The sequence below is a fragment of the Protopterus annectens genome, chromosome 1.part0 (genome assembly GCF_019279795.1).
Source record: "Protopterus annectens isolate FY-2018-M chromosome 1.part0, PAN1.0, whole genome shotgun sequence".
In the NCBI taxonomy this organism is placed as follows: domain Eukaryota; kingdom Metazoa; phylum Chordata; order Ceratodontiformes; family Protopteridae; genus Protopterus; species Protopterus annectens.
The window spans coordinates 1,749,675,372-1,749,691,662 of NC_056725.1; the positions used below are offsets into that span (position 1 = coordinate 1,749,675,372).

Sequence of the window (16,291 nt, forward strand, 5' to 3'; positions counted from 1 at the left end):
AATTGTAAATAGTGTACTGGGCCTGACAAGGAAAGGGATGAGTGGCTAGATGACTGAACAAAAAGGCGAAAGTATACTTGAAGAATAAGGAGGTTGAGGGGGCTCTAAAAGAGACAGGAGAATGGATATTTGTAGGAGTAAAAGAACTAAATAAGATTAATAGGATAGCTTTATGTGTATTGACTTGGAATATCAATGGTCTTGTGAGGAGGGAGCAGGAAATGTGTTAATCTGTGTAGTCAAAAGCAGATTGTGTTAATGCAAGAGACCCACTTAAATAGTGAGAATCATCAGAAAACAATAAAGAATAGTGGCATGAATGATTACTCTGAGGGATTGGAAGGGGAGAGAATGATGGGAGTAATGATACTAATCAGAAAAGGAATAGAAATAAAAGCAGTGGATGAATGGGAAGGTGTATAGAGATAAAGGGAATATGGCAAGGTTTGTACCTTAGTGCTTCTGTATACGTCCCACCAAAAACAACTGTGCTTGACATAAAGAAGGTAATGAGGGAAATATTTTTCCATAGGGTACTGTTAATTGCAGAAAAGTGAAATATATTAACATGAGCGCAAGCTGCTTCTGTAGGCCTGAGATGAGCATGAATAACGAGAGGAAAGATTTCTTGGGAGATACATGCTTATGTATGGTTTACAAGGCCTAATAGGAAAAGATGAAGCCTAGGCAGATTATACATATTTCTCGGGAAAATGCAAGAGCTGGGCCAAACTACCTACAGGCTATAATACAAAAGAACATCGGGAGATAGTGAAGAACACCATTACATACCCAGTAATGATGTCTGATCATTCACCAATGCAAATAGAAATCCAGAGAGAATTTAGAAAATATATAGGCAGACACTGGAAATTTCCCACTTACCTTTTAAAGAAAGAAACGTTTAGAACAGAGGTGAAAACGATAACGCAGCTTCTGAAAAGTTACAGTTGAATGTGGAGGGATTAGTAAAGAGCTGGGAACATTGTAAGGCAGAAATTTGCGTTAGAATTGATAGTGTAACCAATCACGTATGCAGTATGGCCTGTTGAAAGCATCTAGAGAGGCTAGAGGGAATTAAGCTCTTTCAGTATGAGGCTAAAGCAAATAATAGGGAAGTGGTTGCAGAACAACTAAATGAAGGAAAATGAAAATACCAGTATATTCAAATCGTAAATGAGTACCAGGCAGCGATGTAAAATCATTTTTTTATAAAAATCCAGTTGGCAACAAGATTATTACCCCAAAGACTGAGGCAACAAAAGACAGAATGATAACAGTTTAGGGACCCAGAAAATGGAAGTGTGAACCCCAATAAAATAATGGGAATATTGCAAAAGGATGTTGAGATGTTATAAATGCAGATCCAGGAGGTAGACAATGGGGGTGGGGAGATGACAGAGTACTTGAGAAAGCTTGATCTCCCAAAACTGACAACAACAACAAGAAGTATTACTGGCAAGTACAACCAAAGAGGAGGTAAGGGAAGCAATTAAGCTGCAGAAAGTGGGTAAAACACCTGGAAGTGGTGGGGTGTCCATAGAGATATGGAAAGTAGGAGATGAAATTGTAAACATTTGTTATTTACTTTTTAATGGAATGTTAAACAGAAGAGAAATTCAGACATGGAAAATGGCAACTGTGGTGGTTATCCCAAATGGGGGGAATGGGTCAGGCTGATCCTGGTGCTGATCACCTGATTTCTATACTGAGTCATGATTAGAAGGTGTTCATTACCATTTGTGCTAGGCGACTGGTCAAAAATAGTAAGACTGATAATACATCAGGACCAATCTGGATGTGTAGAAGATAGGAAGATATTTGATGTAAAGAGAGCACTATTGATACAAAATTATGCTGAAGGAAAGACTTGTGTATTATTAATTACTTTAGATGCAGAGAAGGCTATTGACAGAGACAATTGGGTATTTCTGAGAAACTCACTGAAATAATTTGGTTTTCCAGAACGGTAATGAAGTGTTAATATTCAGCATATAAAAAGGAGCTGAAGCCAGGGTAAAGACGGGAGAAGCTTTCAGTAGGTTACATTTGGAAAGGGGTACTAGACCACATCACCCCTGTTATTTTTGATATACACACAACCATTGGTGAAAAAAAATATGCCAAACAGATATGCAAGAAAACATATGGAAGGGGAATAGTAAAAAAAATATCTTTGTTTATGGACGACATCATATTGTATGTTACCTACCCAGAAAAGGACTTGAGCGGACCATATTTGATATATGCAGAAAATACAGCATATTGACGTGGTATAAAGTAAATGAAGAAAAACCCAAACCAATAGCCATAATCTATCCTACAATTTGGTACGGGGGGGTTCCCTTCTTTTGGGGACATCAGAGAATGAAATATTTGGGGGGTATGGTTAAGACCAAGTATGTAAAATGCTGCAAGGAATATTTAGGAAGAAACCAGACAAAATGGTTTACCTACTAAGAAAATGGAAAATGTTACATATGGATATTGACATTAAAGTGCAGGCAATAAGCTGGTTCTTAGTCCCACTGGTATTGTATGTGGAGCAAGCATATTTCTCTATGTCAGAATCAGAGATCTGGAAGACAATAACAAATGAATTAAAGGATTTTTACTGGGAAGGCAAGAGGGATAGATAGTTGAGAGAAGCTGATGCTGCCAAGGAACATGGGAGAGATGAGGCTACCAAATTTTCAAGGTTATTATAAGGCAGCCCAAGTGCAATTGCTACACTTAACTACAAGATAACGCCTACAAAGTAAAGAAGAAACATACGGTAGTAGTTCTGTAAAATGGTAGAACTCGGAAAGATCAGGGGACATAGGGGAGATTATATAGGAGGGAATAGGACTGACATTATGTTCAATGGTACATTTACAACTATATAAAACTGCTAATAAACAGTAAGAAACTTAAAGCTTGAAAAAATGGATTTACCCACTAGGGTTTGGGGAAATAAATGCCCAGAGGAGATAGCAACAGAACATTGAAACAGAATTGATGAAAAGAGACACCATTTTGTGAAATATGTTGGTGAAACATATGTTGTTTTGAGGTAGAGACCTAAGTTGAGGCTACCAGGTATGACAGGGAATAAAGGAGGTGGATTGCATGATGTGTGTAAGTGGAGGAGGGAAATACAGGGAGACAGGCAAAAAGTGGGGATGGGGCTTTATTATTTATTTATTTTATTTATTTATTTATTTATTTTACATTTGTTAACTGGGAGAGTCCAACTGGATACAAGTCCATTTTCAGTGGAGGCCTGGGGAGAAAAGCTCCATAACAATTTTATAGTTAACAAGAGAATAAGTATTACAAAATGGCACATTTGACAACATAATTGAGACAAATTTCTTATCTTAGAGAATTTGTATGTACAGTTAGTTTTCCTGTCTAAGTTGAGACTGTACATCTGAACTTATGGACAGTAAATGCCTGTAGTTAAACTATGAAGCTAGTTGATAATGGGAAAAATAATGAATTACTAGCCAGGGGTAGTACAGAAGCATAGTCATTTATGGATATGTATTAAGAATGGGAGGAAATTGACTTTGCTAGGCTGAGCAGAGGTGGAAAGGAGCTCACAAAAAATGGGAAAGGCAAACCTGTGACTGGATGGTTTGCTTTGTTGTGCTTGAAGTACAATGGTATCATGTTATAAAGGTAAGACAGAATGGGTAGTGAATTGTTCATCCCTTTCTTAAAGGGAATTCTCTGTCTTTGCCTGCATTTAAAAAACATTGAAACTTGCTTTATGACTGGTGGGCTTTGTCTGCTCTCTCCATCTGTTTTAGTGATTGTAAAGTATGTATCTCGAAGGACACTGCACTTGGTTGCCATCACTTCTTGTCATTGAATCTCCAAGCTGAAGGACCTTATTTTTAAGGAGAATGATTTACTCTAGGGTAAGAATCATGTGTTCATTAAGACTAACATATGCTTTCCTCCTATAAATGGTTTTTGAGCTGTCTTTTAAATCATTTAATTGAGATCTGTGTTTTTTTCCTCTTGAGATAGATTCTTGGGGAAAAGAGCTCTTCCTACCTTGGATATGGAACCTGCTCAGAGTTTAATTGAAGAGGAAGTATTAATTCAGGGAAACTGAGCACTTGTTTGTCTAAGCAAACTCTAAATTAAGTAATGATCTCATTGTATTTAGCCGCCAGGTGGCTAAACCTACTTTTGGAAAATGATGTCAAAGGTCATTCCACTAATCATGTGAATGCTTCCAGTGCTTACTTCAGAAATGCCACCATTGTTATCTTCATTCAGTGCGTGTCTACTATGGCCATCATGTCATGTCTTCAAGAAACGTTGTTTAGACTGTGATTCTCTGAGTTGTGCCTCCTTTGGTGCTTTATTGCTTCAGGCCTTAACTGTCTAAACCATTCCCTTTTGATTGCTCTTCTGTTCCTTACCTTTCGAGAGTTTTTTCAATTTTCCATTGTTATTCCTTCCTATCAGTTTTGCACTGTGGGAGAGCTCCGCAGTTAAACATAGCAGTTATATGCACACCACAACACTTACATATTTGAAGACCTTCTGCAGTTGTTGCTGACTGCCCTCCTATCCCGCCTTTCTCCTCTTTCCACACAATCTCCTTATGCTTTGTAGATGAAATTTCCTGCAAGTTAGATTGTCACATAAAGCCTAGTTGTATCCTTGCATAAGTTTTTATATATTCTGAAGTACTCATTGTGCCTACATTGTTGAAAGGGGTCAAACTAATTAGCATGAAGGCTGAGTGCATTCCTAATTCAGTACTAGTACAATACGTTAGTGTGCACCTAGCTGAGTACACCTTTATCAACATTATTCCCCAAAGCATGTAGACAGAAAGTTCAGAATCCTGCTAGGCTGAGGATAAAGAAAAGGAAATCCAAGTAGTTAACTACTACAGAGGGTCTCCCCGCAGTACATATTTGGGTGATATTTCCAACAGTAAAAAATGAGAAAGTACTAGGGTGATTATATAAAATGTCACTCCAGGTAAGCAAGGAATGGGGTGAAGCTTTAAAGAGATTTGAATATGCCCAGATCCGTGAGAAGAGGCATAACCATTAGGGAATGAGAATTAACCCTTTCAGCAGACTGGTGTTGAATGTGTAAGCTAGGAATACCACATATAGTTCTGGAGGTTCCATTTAATCAGGAACGTAGATAAGATGGACATTGTTTAGGAAAAGGAGGTGAAAAGGGTGCAGTCTCTACATCAGAAGCTGTGAAGAGCTATTTATAAATAAATATAGTATTAAGCAGACTTCCTGAGTAATGAGATTGTTTTCAAGGGTGATCTGGGTGTGTATCCTTTTAAGTGGGCAAATGGTCTACTATGCATTGAGGGGATTGGAGACATTTGTAGAGAACTCAAGAAAATGTGTTTGCTCCTTCACAAGTGAGATAGTATCCTTCATATTTGCTTGAACTACCAGCAGATCAGATGGATAGTACCTCTCAACCGTTTAGCACAAGAAATCTGGAGAAAGCCAAAAAATAATGGAAGAACAAAGGTCCTACCAGAATTAGGGATGGATTTTAAATATTGCTCTTACAAACTTAGAAATTTGCTACGATAACAGGTTTTGCATTATGCATTTTCTGAAGGATATGAAGTCTAAAACTCAAATATCTTGCCATTATTTATTGACTTCAGTCCTCAATGATTTACCAGAAAACAGCAAATTGTATAAGGTACAGACCAAAAGACAGTCAAAAATCTGAACATTCTGTGAAAATCTGGATGGTTGAGAAGTATGGAGAGAGAGGATCTTAGTTTAGCATGTCATCCAAAACTGTCATCTGCAGTCTACCCCCACACAAATGCTATTTTGCATTTTCAGCACTAAAATTTGACACGTGTGTAGTTGCATGTACCAGGTATCTATTAAATGAAACAGAGCGCACACCCTTCAGGTTTCCAGTAAGTTATGTGAGAAAGAATAAAGGTATCTAATACCTGTACACTTAGTATCACAGTGAGAGTGTGTCAGTCAAGAATCTCAGAGTAGCATTTTTAGGAGGAGGATTTACAAACGGGGAGCAGTTTGATAACACAGGTTGGTTATGCAATTTGAGATTACTTTTTTGAATTTCCTTAGATAAGGTGGTGCTTGAACAGAACAGTCTTTCTACAGCTGATGCAAAAGATAAGACTTTCTGAGGAAATTGTGGGATCAGAATTAAGGTACTACAGTTTAAAAATGTGTGAAGTGAACAGAAAGCAGTAAGCTTTTTAACAGTGTCAGAAATTGAACTGCTGATTAAGTATCTTGGATGTTTGGTTTATTTATTAAGTATCGAAATATATAGAAAGAATTGCAGTGCTATCAGTACTGTAAGGAACAGAGAATGTCTGAACACATTTGTTTATGTATCAGGTTTTGTAAGCTATTCTTTTTCTAGTAGCACAGCTTTGTCTCACTGTGACAGTCTGCCTGATTCTTTAAATATTATTTCACACATTCTTACGAACATGTTTATTTCATCTGCAACTCTCATTATGTAAATTCATTTAAAGAGATTAAGCTGATGATAGCTGGAACAACCGTGTTGTCAGTGAGTTTCTCTTTCCCCTTTTAAAAAATATGTATTCTTACCGAATAATGGCATATTTACTTTTCCTTCCTTGTGTTTATTTACAGTATTGATACCCTGAATTGTACATTTTACATTGCATGGGAGACTCGTGCTGCTTGTGCGGTGAAGCCACAGAAAGTTCAGATGGTAAATGGAACCATAACCATCCCAGCTACTCAGAAAGCCTTAAGTTTAGGAGAAGTTTATTCAAAGTAAGTTAAATTGCAACACTCCTATATATTCCTTTAAGATAGTAATGTTTTCCCATGTAATACAAATTATCATATTTATTTCATATGATTAACATATGTGTGAATTGTCATTTCAAACTCCACAAATAGTCATTAAGAACATTGTATCATAAAATGATGAAGCGCATGTCTACAAGAATTTAAATAAAGAGGACTGAAAGTACATGCACTATTAGGGAAGTACCAATGTTGCATTGATTTCAGTAACAGTTTTTGTGATATATCTACTGATGCTTCAGATCTTTACAAGCTTATGTATGTGTGCATATGTATGTTGACTGGATAAACTGACAAAACCTCAAGACCTTTTTCAGTAACAGTGGCACACAGAAGCAACATGCTAAACAGCAGAGTACATGTAGTGGCAAAATAATGTATTAATTACAAGATCACTAGTTCTGTTTTAGATCTGTGCAGCAGCAGCTATGAAGTGCCTGCCATTCTTGCATTACATGTTTCCATTTTCGAAACCTGAAAGGGCACCATTGGACAACGCAAATGAGTACTGTATTTCATGTGACTGAATTGTAGGCCTCAGGTGTCTGACTAGCCTCCAAATCTGAGAAGCACATCCCTTTCCCTGTGTTGCATTTTCCATGAAAGTGGTTCACATGTATTATGACACAGTTTAATTATTCCGTTGCAGTTGCACGTGTTCCTTTTATGTATTGGAAGCTGACTAGGGTTACTATAAGCAAAGTGTGGTGACAGGTCTGAGGGATTTGGATCACATACACGGCTGTTCTGTCCTGTGCTAACTGGGCTTCCATTATATGATGTGTGTGTCAGCAGGTTGGTCAAGAATGGACATATGAAGACCTTGCCAGAGGGGATTTCCAAGTGCAGTTTTGAAATTCCTGTAGTACCAGCACCCTAAACTTCCATTTATTTTGTAAGTGATTCACTATATATAGGTTCATAGGTAAGTACTAGGCTAATTACCCTTGTGGGCCATTTTAAGCCTAGCCAATTTTCCCTCAGTGAAAATCAAACCCTGTACTTCGTGTCTGGAAGGTAAACACCTTAACCATTATGCCAACCTCCATACCAGCACAGATATACAAAATAAACAAGGTTATAGCCCAACTCAAAGTATTCAAAAGAATCTCCTATTTGTTAACCAGATAAGCATGCAGTGCAGTTGTCAAACATATTCATACCCAGAACAGAATATGCTTTATCTATTATTTCCATTTACTCCCAACACCATACTAATTCCTTGAAATGACTGAAAAGAAAATTCTAAGATTTATTCACCCTGTCCCCTGGCGCCCACACCACAGGGTCACAGTTTGTTACCTACCTACTGAAGTCACGGCACAGTTCGTACTGAACTCATTAATATTCAAGTTGTTCAAAGCCAGCTACTGTCTTTCTCTTAAACAGTTGATATTCTGCAGAAATCCACACTACAACCTAAAAACTTATTCCAGTGTTCAGTTATTGGGACCCTCTTTTACAATATCCACAAATGAAAAAGCATTCTATAAACTATCTCCAAAATTATGGAATATCCTGACCACTGAGCTTTTACATATGACTGCATTACCAGTAGACAGTTCCAGTTGCCTGAAATCAGCCACTGTTGTCTCATGATCATACTCTGATAAACTTGAAGAGCACATGTATACCAAGGTAAAGACTCATACAGTCTTCCTTGAATATTACCAAAGTTGCAGAATATAAACTTGTGACAATGAGATGCATATTATGAGAGCTTCTAGTGGGTTGAAGTTATCCCGACTGCAGCTTAGGTCTGAGATGAAACAAGATGGCACATGCTTTTTCTGCAGTTTATTTGAACTGTGACAGTGTCAGTAGACTGTATCGAAATATGAGTAACTTCTGCACTTGAGACTACACTTCTAGTTAATGTATGTGCCTCAGCGTTTTTTTCTAACCATCCCACTCAAAATTCCTACATTGCTGTTCTGGTGTCCCTTGTTGTATGTTATACCTGTTTTATGTGTCTGTCAGAAGTGTGGTACCCTTATTTATGACTCCTACGACTCCAGCAAATAAAAAATAACTTCAAAAGAAATGAACATTGATACTCACTGCCACACCCTTAAAGCATTTGCATCTGCCACACCTGTGTTATTTTGTAAAAATATGTATACACATATATGTGTATTGACATTGAGATCACTTGTACCTCAGAGTAGGAGCAACATCAGACTTTGTATATAATCCCTGCACTCACACTTAGTCTTGTGTTATGAAGATTGCAATTACAAGTCATAGAATGTCACTAGGTTAGCTGCCAAAGTTTCGCCTGCATTGCATACTGTGCAACTTTATTCTAAGTGTTGCATGTTGTTTAATTTCCCCAGCACCTACCCCCCCTCCCCTCATCACCAGGGTGCAGGTCCTTAATGCCCTCTCAAAGGCAAAAAATACAATATCCAAGGGACCTGATAACATCCCTGGCTGTATCCTACATGAACTCAGGTATGAGCTCTCAGCTCCATTAGGCACCCTATTCAACCAAAGCCTGAGCACTGGCTTCATCCCAGCTGAATGGAGCACAGCCACTGTCATCCATCTACATAAAGGTGGAGCATCCACTGACCCAGCCAGCTATAGGCCTATCAGCCTAACCAGCCTGATCTGCAAAGCCATGGAACGCATTATCATGGACCTTATAAACAAGGATATTGGCAACCTCCAAACACTTGACCCCACACAGTTTGGTTTTGTCAAAGGGAGATCATCCCTGTTAAACTTGGTCGACTTCTTTGAAACAGTCATCAAAGCCATGGACGAGGGGAAGAAGGTGCACACCGCCTACCTTGATCTAGTCAAAGCCTTTGACACTATTCCCCACTCAGGCATAATAGATAACCTCTCCCAGCTAGGCATCAACCTGTATGTTACCAGATGGGTTGCTAACTGGTTCATTGATAGAACCCACTCAGTCAAAGTAGGGGAAGCCACCTCTAGTAGTAGACCCGTAATGAGCAGTGTACCCCAAGAATCAGTCTTGGGATCTCTGCTGTTTGGGATATACTTTTCTAAGGTCCAAGCCAAAACCAGGCACTGTCTTAAATTCCTCTAGTGTTGTGAACATCCTCCAAGAAGGCCTTACCCAAACTAATGACTGGTGCCAGAAGCATGGCCTCAAACTGAATGCCAAGAAATGCATCATTATCCTCTCTGGGCAAAATGTCATCCCCACTAATCACATTAATAACAATGTACTAAGCATGCAATCAGTCATGGGGGACTTGGGGCACCCAGGTTGATAGCAACCTGACTTTTGACGACCATGTTGCCTCCGTTGTATGGAAGGCATTCTACATGGTCCACCTCATAAATAAGGGTATTTCATCCAGGAACAAGAAGGTCATAGCAACTTTGTACTCCTCCCTTATCAGACCCATTATCGAGTACAATTCCCCCTTCGGCATGTACCTTGCCAAGCACATGCAGCAGGTGCAGAGACCACAGAGATTCCTGTCCAGGAAAATCCAGGGTCACAAACACCTATCCTATGCAGATAGGCTAAAAGCCCTGTCCCTCTACTCAGTCTCATACAGACTGCTCAGAGGTGACCTGTGTCTGGCATACAAGGCCATTTCAGACCCAGCCTTGATGAAGTTGCTGCATATCCGTAAGACAAACTCCACTCACGCAACCCACATGCTAGACCTTAACCTGGTCTGTGACATTAATAGAAGTTGTTGACAGGATAGATTTGTGTCGCAAAGACTCCCCCATCTGTGGAATAGACTCCCTCTCCATGTCAAGCAGAGTACTTCTCTAACCCTCTTTAAAAGGAACCTGGATGACTGGATGAGAAACAGAAAATATATCCCTGGGATCCCACCTGTGTCCCTGCTGGACAGGGGAAACAGGTGCTGACTTTAAGGGAACATGGGCGAAATTCTTTGCTAGGCTTATAAGGGCCTCCGGGCCAATAGCCAGGTATCATCCTATGAACCTATTATAGTCTTGCATTTTTTTTTCTTAGTGGAAAAGCATTCCTTTTAAAATGTGTAAGATAACTTTACACTGTACCATTAATTGCAACTGGAACTTTTACAATGTAAAAAGTGTGCATTGAGATTTTTCTCCCCTTGTCCTACTGAGGAGACATAGAAGATTGCATTAATTCTGCTTTGCATTAAGAAGTGGGGGGGGCTTTTTTCCTATGGAAGTAGTCAGGCAGTCTTTTAGGTCACAACTGCAGAGCTTCAGAAATCTTTGTTTTATTCAAGTACTCAATGACTTTCTGTGTTCCCATGAGTCTAGCATTTAGAAATCTAACCGTACTCCCTTTTCATATAGTAGACCTTGCTCTAATACAGAAGGCTATAGTAGATATTAGATTTTATACTATGGCAAGAGTTTTTGACTCTGTACATCAGTCATTCTCCTTTGATAGACTAGGCTTTGCTGGTCTCACTTCACTGTTTTGAGTTGTAATTTATCTTTCATAATCCCCATACTTTTCATTTATTTAAGTATTTTATTTTGTGCGTTTCTTAATCATGTAATTCCACTGGACACGTGTCACTTTTCAGGGGCATCTAGGGAGCACTGTTTGGTTGAGTTATCTTACTCTGAGTCACAAAGTAGGAGGCAAATTCAAGTAAAAGGAGTCAAACCCCGTACCATTGACTGCAGAAAACAGGTCATTAACAGCTGAGAGTCTTAATCCTCTGCAGTAACTGCCCGACAAATTCTTTGCCTATCAAAATAAGTTACTGTTTGTCTGTGTTCTCCAGTGTTGTATTCCAGCTGGGATCCTTCTACTTTCCACATTAAGCCATTTTCCTGTTTTTTTCTCCCAGGTGTTATTTGCCTACAGTTCAGTTGAATTATACTGCTTCTTGCCTATTTCTTATAGGGCCTTTATTTGTTCCATCACTAGTTATCCCTTTCTTCTTTAGGTAGAACTGACCCCTTGATAAGTCCCCCCAGTAAATACTCCTCAAAACCAGTGTGACATTTTAACGTTTACACCACACTTTTTCGTCTTCTGTTAATCTGTAACCCCCTGCCATACTACACCATAAATTGACTTTCTTTGCTGTTTTTCTTCTGTGGCTCTTTCTTTCATCATTCTACCTATATTCTCTACCCCTTTTCTTTAAATATTTGTCACTGACTTCCTTCATGGACGCATTAAGCCACATGGAATTGTCTTTTCATCCTATGTCACTAGACTTTGCTTTGTGTGCTATAGTCATTTATCTGTGTTATATTTCTTACTCTCACCCCAAGAGGTACTTAGCCCTTCATCTTTTTTCTCTATTCTGCTGCTGCTTGTTCCATGCAAATCTCAGCAGATGTGATGCAACTTCTGTGCTACAGCCATCTTAAAACTGTGCATTTTGTAGTGTGTACCATTACAAATTTTAGGACCTTCACTCATGTTCCTGCTGCTCCAGGCTGCAACTACAAAGCAAGCCTTCACACTTAGCAGCTTAGTAATGGTTTGCCAATTATTTAAATAATAAAGTTCATGTTTCATTTATTTTCCTTCAAAACATTGTACTAGTTATATGTCAAGAACAAGTAATAAATATGTCCAAGTAACTAAGGAAAGAATACTTACTTTTTTTGCCTAACAAATTTTGCCTTTTATTATCCCACCCCATTCAGATTGTCTCAAGCATCAGGTGACATAAGACCAAATGGTGACATCTATGTGTATGACATTCAGCTCTCTGGGATCACCAATACCAAAGGTATTTGTAAATCAGCCAGCGTGTGTCAAGTTAAAGATGACAAAATTTTCACTAGGAATGTTGGTTCCTCCAATGATGTGGCGTACTACATACTTGGTAAGTAGTACAACACAAATGTAGCTCATTTTGTTGATATTGTCTCAGCTTGCTTTGTTCTGCATTTTGATAACTAATACTTAATTATTCCTTCTGCAGATGATGATTTGGATGTGGAATTTTCTTCAGGCTCTCAGTGTGGCCGAGATAAGACCAAGACAACATCTTCAACAATCTTTTTCCGTTGCAGCCAATCAGTAGGAGTTGGCAAGCCAGAGTTCATCCATGAAACAGATGACTGCCAGTATTTGTTTAGCTGGTACACCGATGTTATCTGCCCTCTTATGTATGTTGAATAACTCTGTTATGAAGCATGTGCATTGTAGTTTCTTTATGTTCTTGTTTCATCAGTCAGTATTCTTTTTAATCAGATTAACCTCACAGCCATAGAGTAGAACAACAAAAAAATAAAATATTTATTTACTGCTGCAGGTATGACTAGCTGATGAGTATGCTGCTAATAAATTACCCTTTCACCTTGTAAGAACAGTAGTACATACATCAGTATTGTTTTTTTCTTCATACTTGTTGGTTTACACCAATATGGGTCGACCTGATATTATTGAATTCTCACTTACCTGAAAATTACATTCACCAGATGACTTTGCCAAAAACGTATTTTAACAAACACCCGGGAAAAACCAAAGTTCCCCACTTAAGTGCAGTCTCGGAGTTGGTATATTTAATTAGGGGGTTTAGGGGTCTGTGAGTAGCGAAGGTCCCCACAGTTTGATTTGCTTTGGTTCTCTTTTTTTTTGTTTTTTGTGGTGGCCAAGTGGTTAGTTTCCCGGAGTACAACTTCGGTGATCCACGTGTTCTTTAAAATAATGTTTCAGCAAAGTCAGCCTGTGAATTTTCGGGTAAGTGAGAATTTGATAATGTCAGGTAGACCCATAATATAAACACACACACACACACACTAGCATGCATGATATGTGAAAGAATGGCTGTGGAAGAAAGTTAACAGTGGCTCTGCTTATTTTTATTATAACTCTTAGCTGTTAATTCACGTGGGTCAGTATTTTGCATTATTCTTTTTTCAGGGAGGCAGTCATACGGTTCGGTAGTACAAGTACCTTGCAGAAATAATAGCAGTGCTGTATCTAATGTTTTCCTTAATGCTCAGAAAATATAATCACACAGAAACAAACAGGAAGACATCATTTACACATACTTTTAAATTGGTAATAACTGATCAAAGCATAACGAGTGTGGGGCTTTTCTGGCAAAGACTGTTAATTGCAAATGTCAGACTTGATATGAAAAGGTATGAAAATCAGTTTTTGTAACAAGAGCTAAGAAATACATTTCTGGTGTATCTTTATTACAAAAACAAGCAGCTAGCAACTACGGCAGGTGCAAAAGGCCAAACCAAATCAATGCCATTCAAGAAAAGAAGCCAGCACCACAAAAGACAAATAACCATTATTGGTTATTTGTCCTTTGTGGTGCTGGCTTCTTTTTTGAATGGATATTTATTACACCCTGCAAGGAAAATGAAGAATTGTTTTACTTCTAGCATATACTTGCTGAAGTCTTTTAAGTTTTAATATAAACTCATATTTCTTGTGAGAACCACAAGGAGCTTTACGTTTTTTATTCTTCTTCTGAATTGTGGAAAAATGCTGTGTGTTTATATGTTTAGTTTACTTTTTCATAAAAATATTTATGACTTGAGGAATTGTCTGCATTTAAGGAACCATTGATGTCCTTCTTGAGAAACCCCTAAACAATTCAAGCACTGCTCATGACCATCTTTATTGGGAATCTGTCTCCTACACTGGCATTTACCCTTCCTGGATGACATGAAACCCTCCCAGCAAAACAAAAGCAACAAAAAGATAAGCAGAAAAAACCCCAATGGGGCACTTATCTGAATGGCTAGGTACACCAGAAACGTTCTGACTGGCGGCCAAGAAGTTCTGAGGATGGTATGTCCAGGCATCACCTTTATGCACTATGTTACATGAGGAGCTTGTGTGTGTGATGTGCGGTGTACCTTAAGGCAACCTAAAGGCTTTGGTATACTGCCCGGACGTCAGGACACCCTTGGCAGAGGATCCCTCATGTTATGAATACTGCATCAGAGAAGGACATTTACCATTATGGTAAGATTTTACACAACTATACTATGTCCTCCTATATCACTTTTACGGTATTCTAAACAGAAGGGATGTCCTGTCCAGAGCATCACAACTCTCAGTCAGTGTACAAAAGCTTAATGATCTTGTATGCGTCGTACCTTATACCTATGCACCAGCATGAAATGTAGGGAGTAAAAAGGACATATGGATGCCACTACCCAAAATGTCTTTGCCACCAATTTGAATGGAATGTCATTATTGCTATCTGGTCTGAATGCCTTGTTGCTGTACTGAACACTTAGCCAACACATAAGTGCCCTGTTGGGGTTGTTTTCATAGGTAGGTAGTAGGCTATTGGCCCTAGGGCCTATACAAACCTAGCCAAAAAGGTACCCTGGCATTCGCCACCCAAGAAAATTATTTTCCTGTGCCCCTGTCGAGCAGAGCTCCAGAGGTAATCCCCGGGGGGGAATTTCCTATTTCCCATCCAATCATCAAGATTTTTCTTGAAGAGTGCTAATGAGGAGCTTTGTTTGGTATAGATAGCTAGTTTGTTCCAGAGTGTGGGAAGTCTCTGGGACAGGAATCTCTCTCTCCAGCATGTTCTGTTTATTGTGGTGACAAGGTTTAGGTCCCTAGAGCATGTAGCTCAGACAGATTGGGATTTCTTTAAGTGGAGCATGTCCAACAGCTCTGGGTTTGGCATAGCTTTCTATGTTAGGCAGAGATCGCCTCTGAGTAGGCGATATGAGACGGAGTAAAGCTGGAGTTTTTTGAGATGGTCTGCATAGGGCATCTGTTGGAGGCCGGTAATCCTCTTTGCGGACTTTCCAGTTGTTGTAGATGTCTTGTGAGGTATATACCAAAAGGGGCATTGTACTCTATAATGGGTCTAATGTGTGATAGGTAGAGGGGAACAATGACCTCTTTTTTTCCTGGATGAGAAACCTTTTCTGATGAGGTGTGCCACGTAGAAAGATTTCCTGACTACTGTGGTGATGTGATTATCAAAGGAGAGACTACTGTCCACCTGTGTCCCATGGGTCTCTTCTCACACATTCGGTGTTAAGCAGACTACCACCTATGTGGTAGCTCATGGGTACAGATTTTTTACCAAAGGGGATGACAATGCACTTTTTGGCATTGAGCTTGAGGCCATGGCTTTGACACCAGGCATCTGTCTCATTGATGCCCTTTTGTAGGATGTCCACATTGTTAGGAGTTTCAGTTATGGCTACTAGTTTGCAGTCATCTGTGAACTTCATTAGCCAAAGACCTTCTATGTTAGCCTGTACTTCAGAAAAGTAGACACCAAACAGGAGAGGACCCAGGACTGAACCCTGTGGTACTCCACTTATTACTGGTCTGAAGTCTGATTTGGAGTCTGCTACTTTCACTGTGTGCGTTCTCTCAGTGAGCCAGTTGGCAATCCATCTTGTAACATAGGGGTTTATACCTAGTTTAGTGAGTTTATCTATAATTCCAGAGTGGGGGATGGTGTCAAAAGCCTTGGCCAAATCTAGCTAGGCTGTGTGAACCACCTTACCCTCGTCTACGGCTTTGATGACTGCTTCAGAGAAGTCTA

The 16,291-nt window shown here is 39.2% G+C and overlaps 1 protein-coding gene across 1 annotated transcript in view; it reads left to right on the forward strand.

Annotated features, from left to right (window-relative positions):
* Nucleotides 1-16,291, forward strand: part of IGF2R (insulin like growth factor 2 receptor) — a 2,372,344-nt gene that overhangs the window by 2,311,030 nt on the left and 45,023 nt on the right. The window contains exons 42-44 of the mRNA XM_044074918.1: nucleotides 6,645-6,791; nucleotides 12,441-12,622; nucleotides 12,722-12,908. Coding sequence (XP_043930853.1) covers nucleotides 6,645-6,791; nucleotides 12,441-12,622; nucleotides 12,722-12,908 — 516 coding nt within the window. The remainder of the gene's footprint in view (nucleotides 1-6,644; nucleotides 6,792-12,440; nucleotides 12,623-12,721; nucleotides 12,909-16,291) is intronic.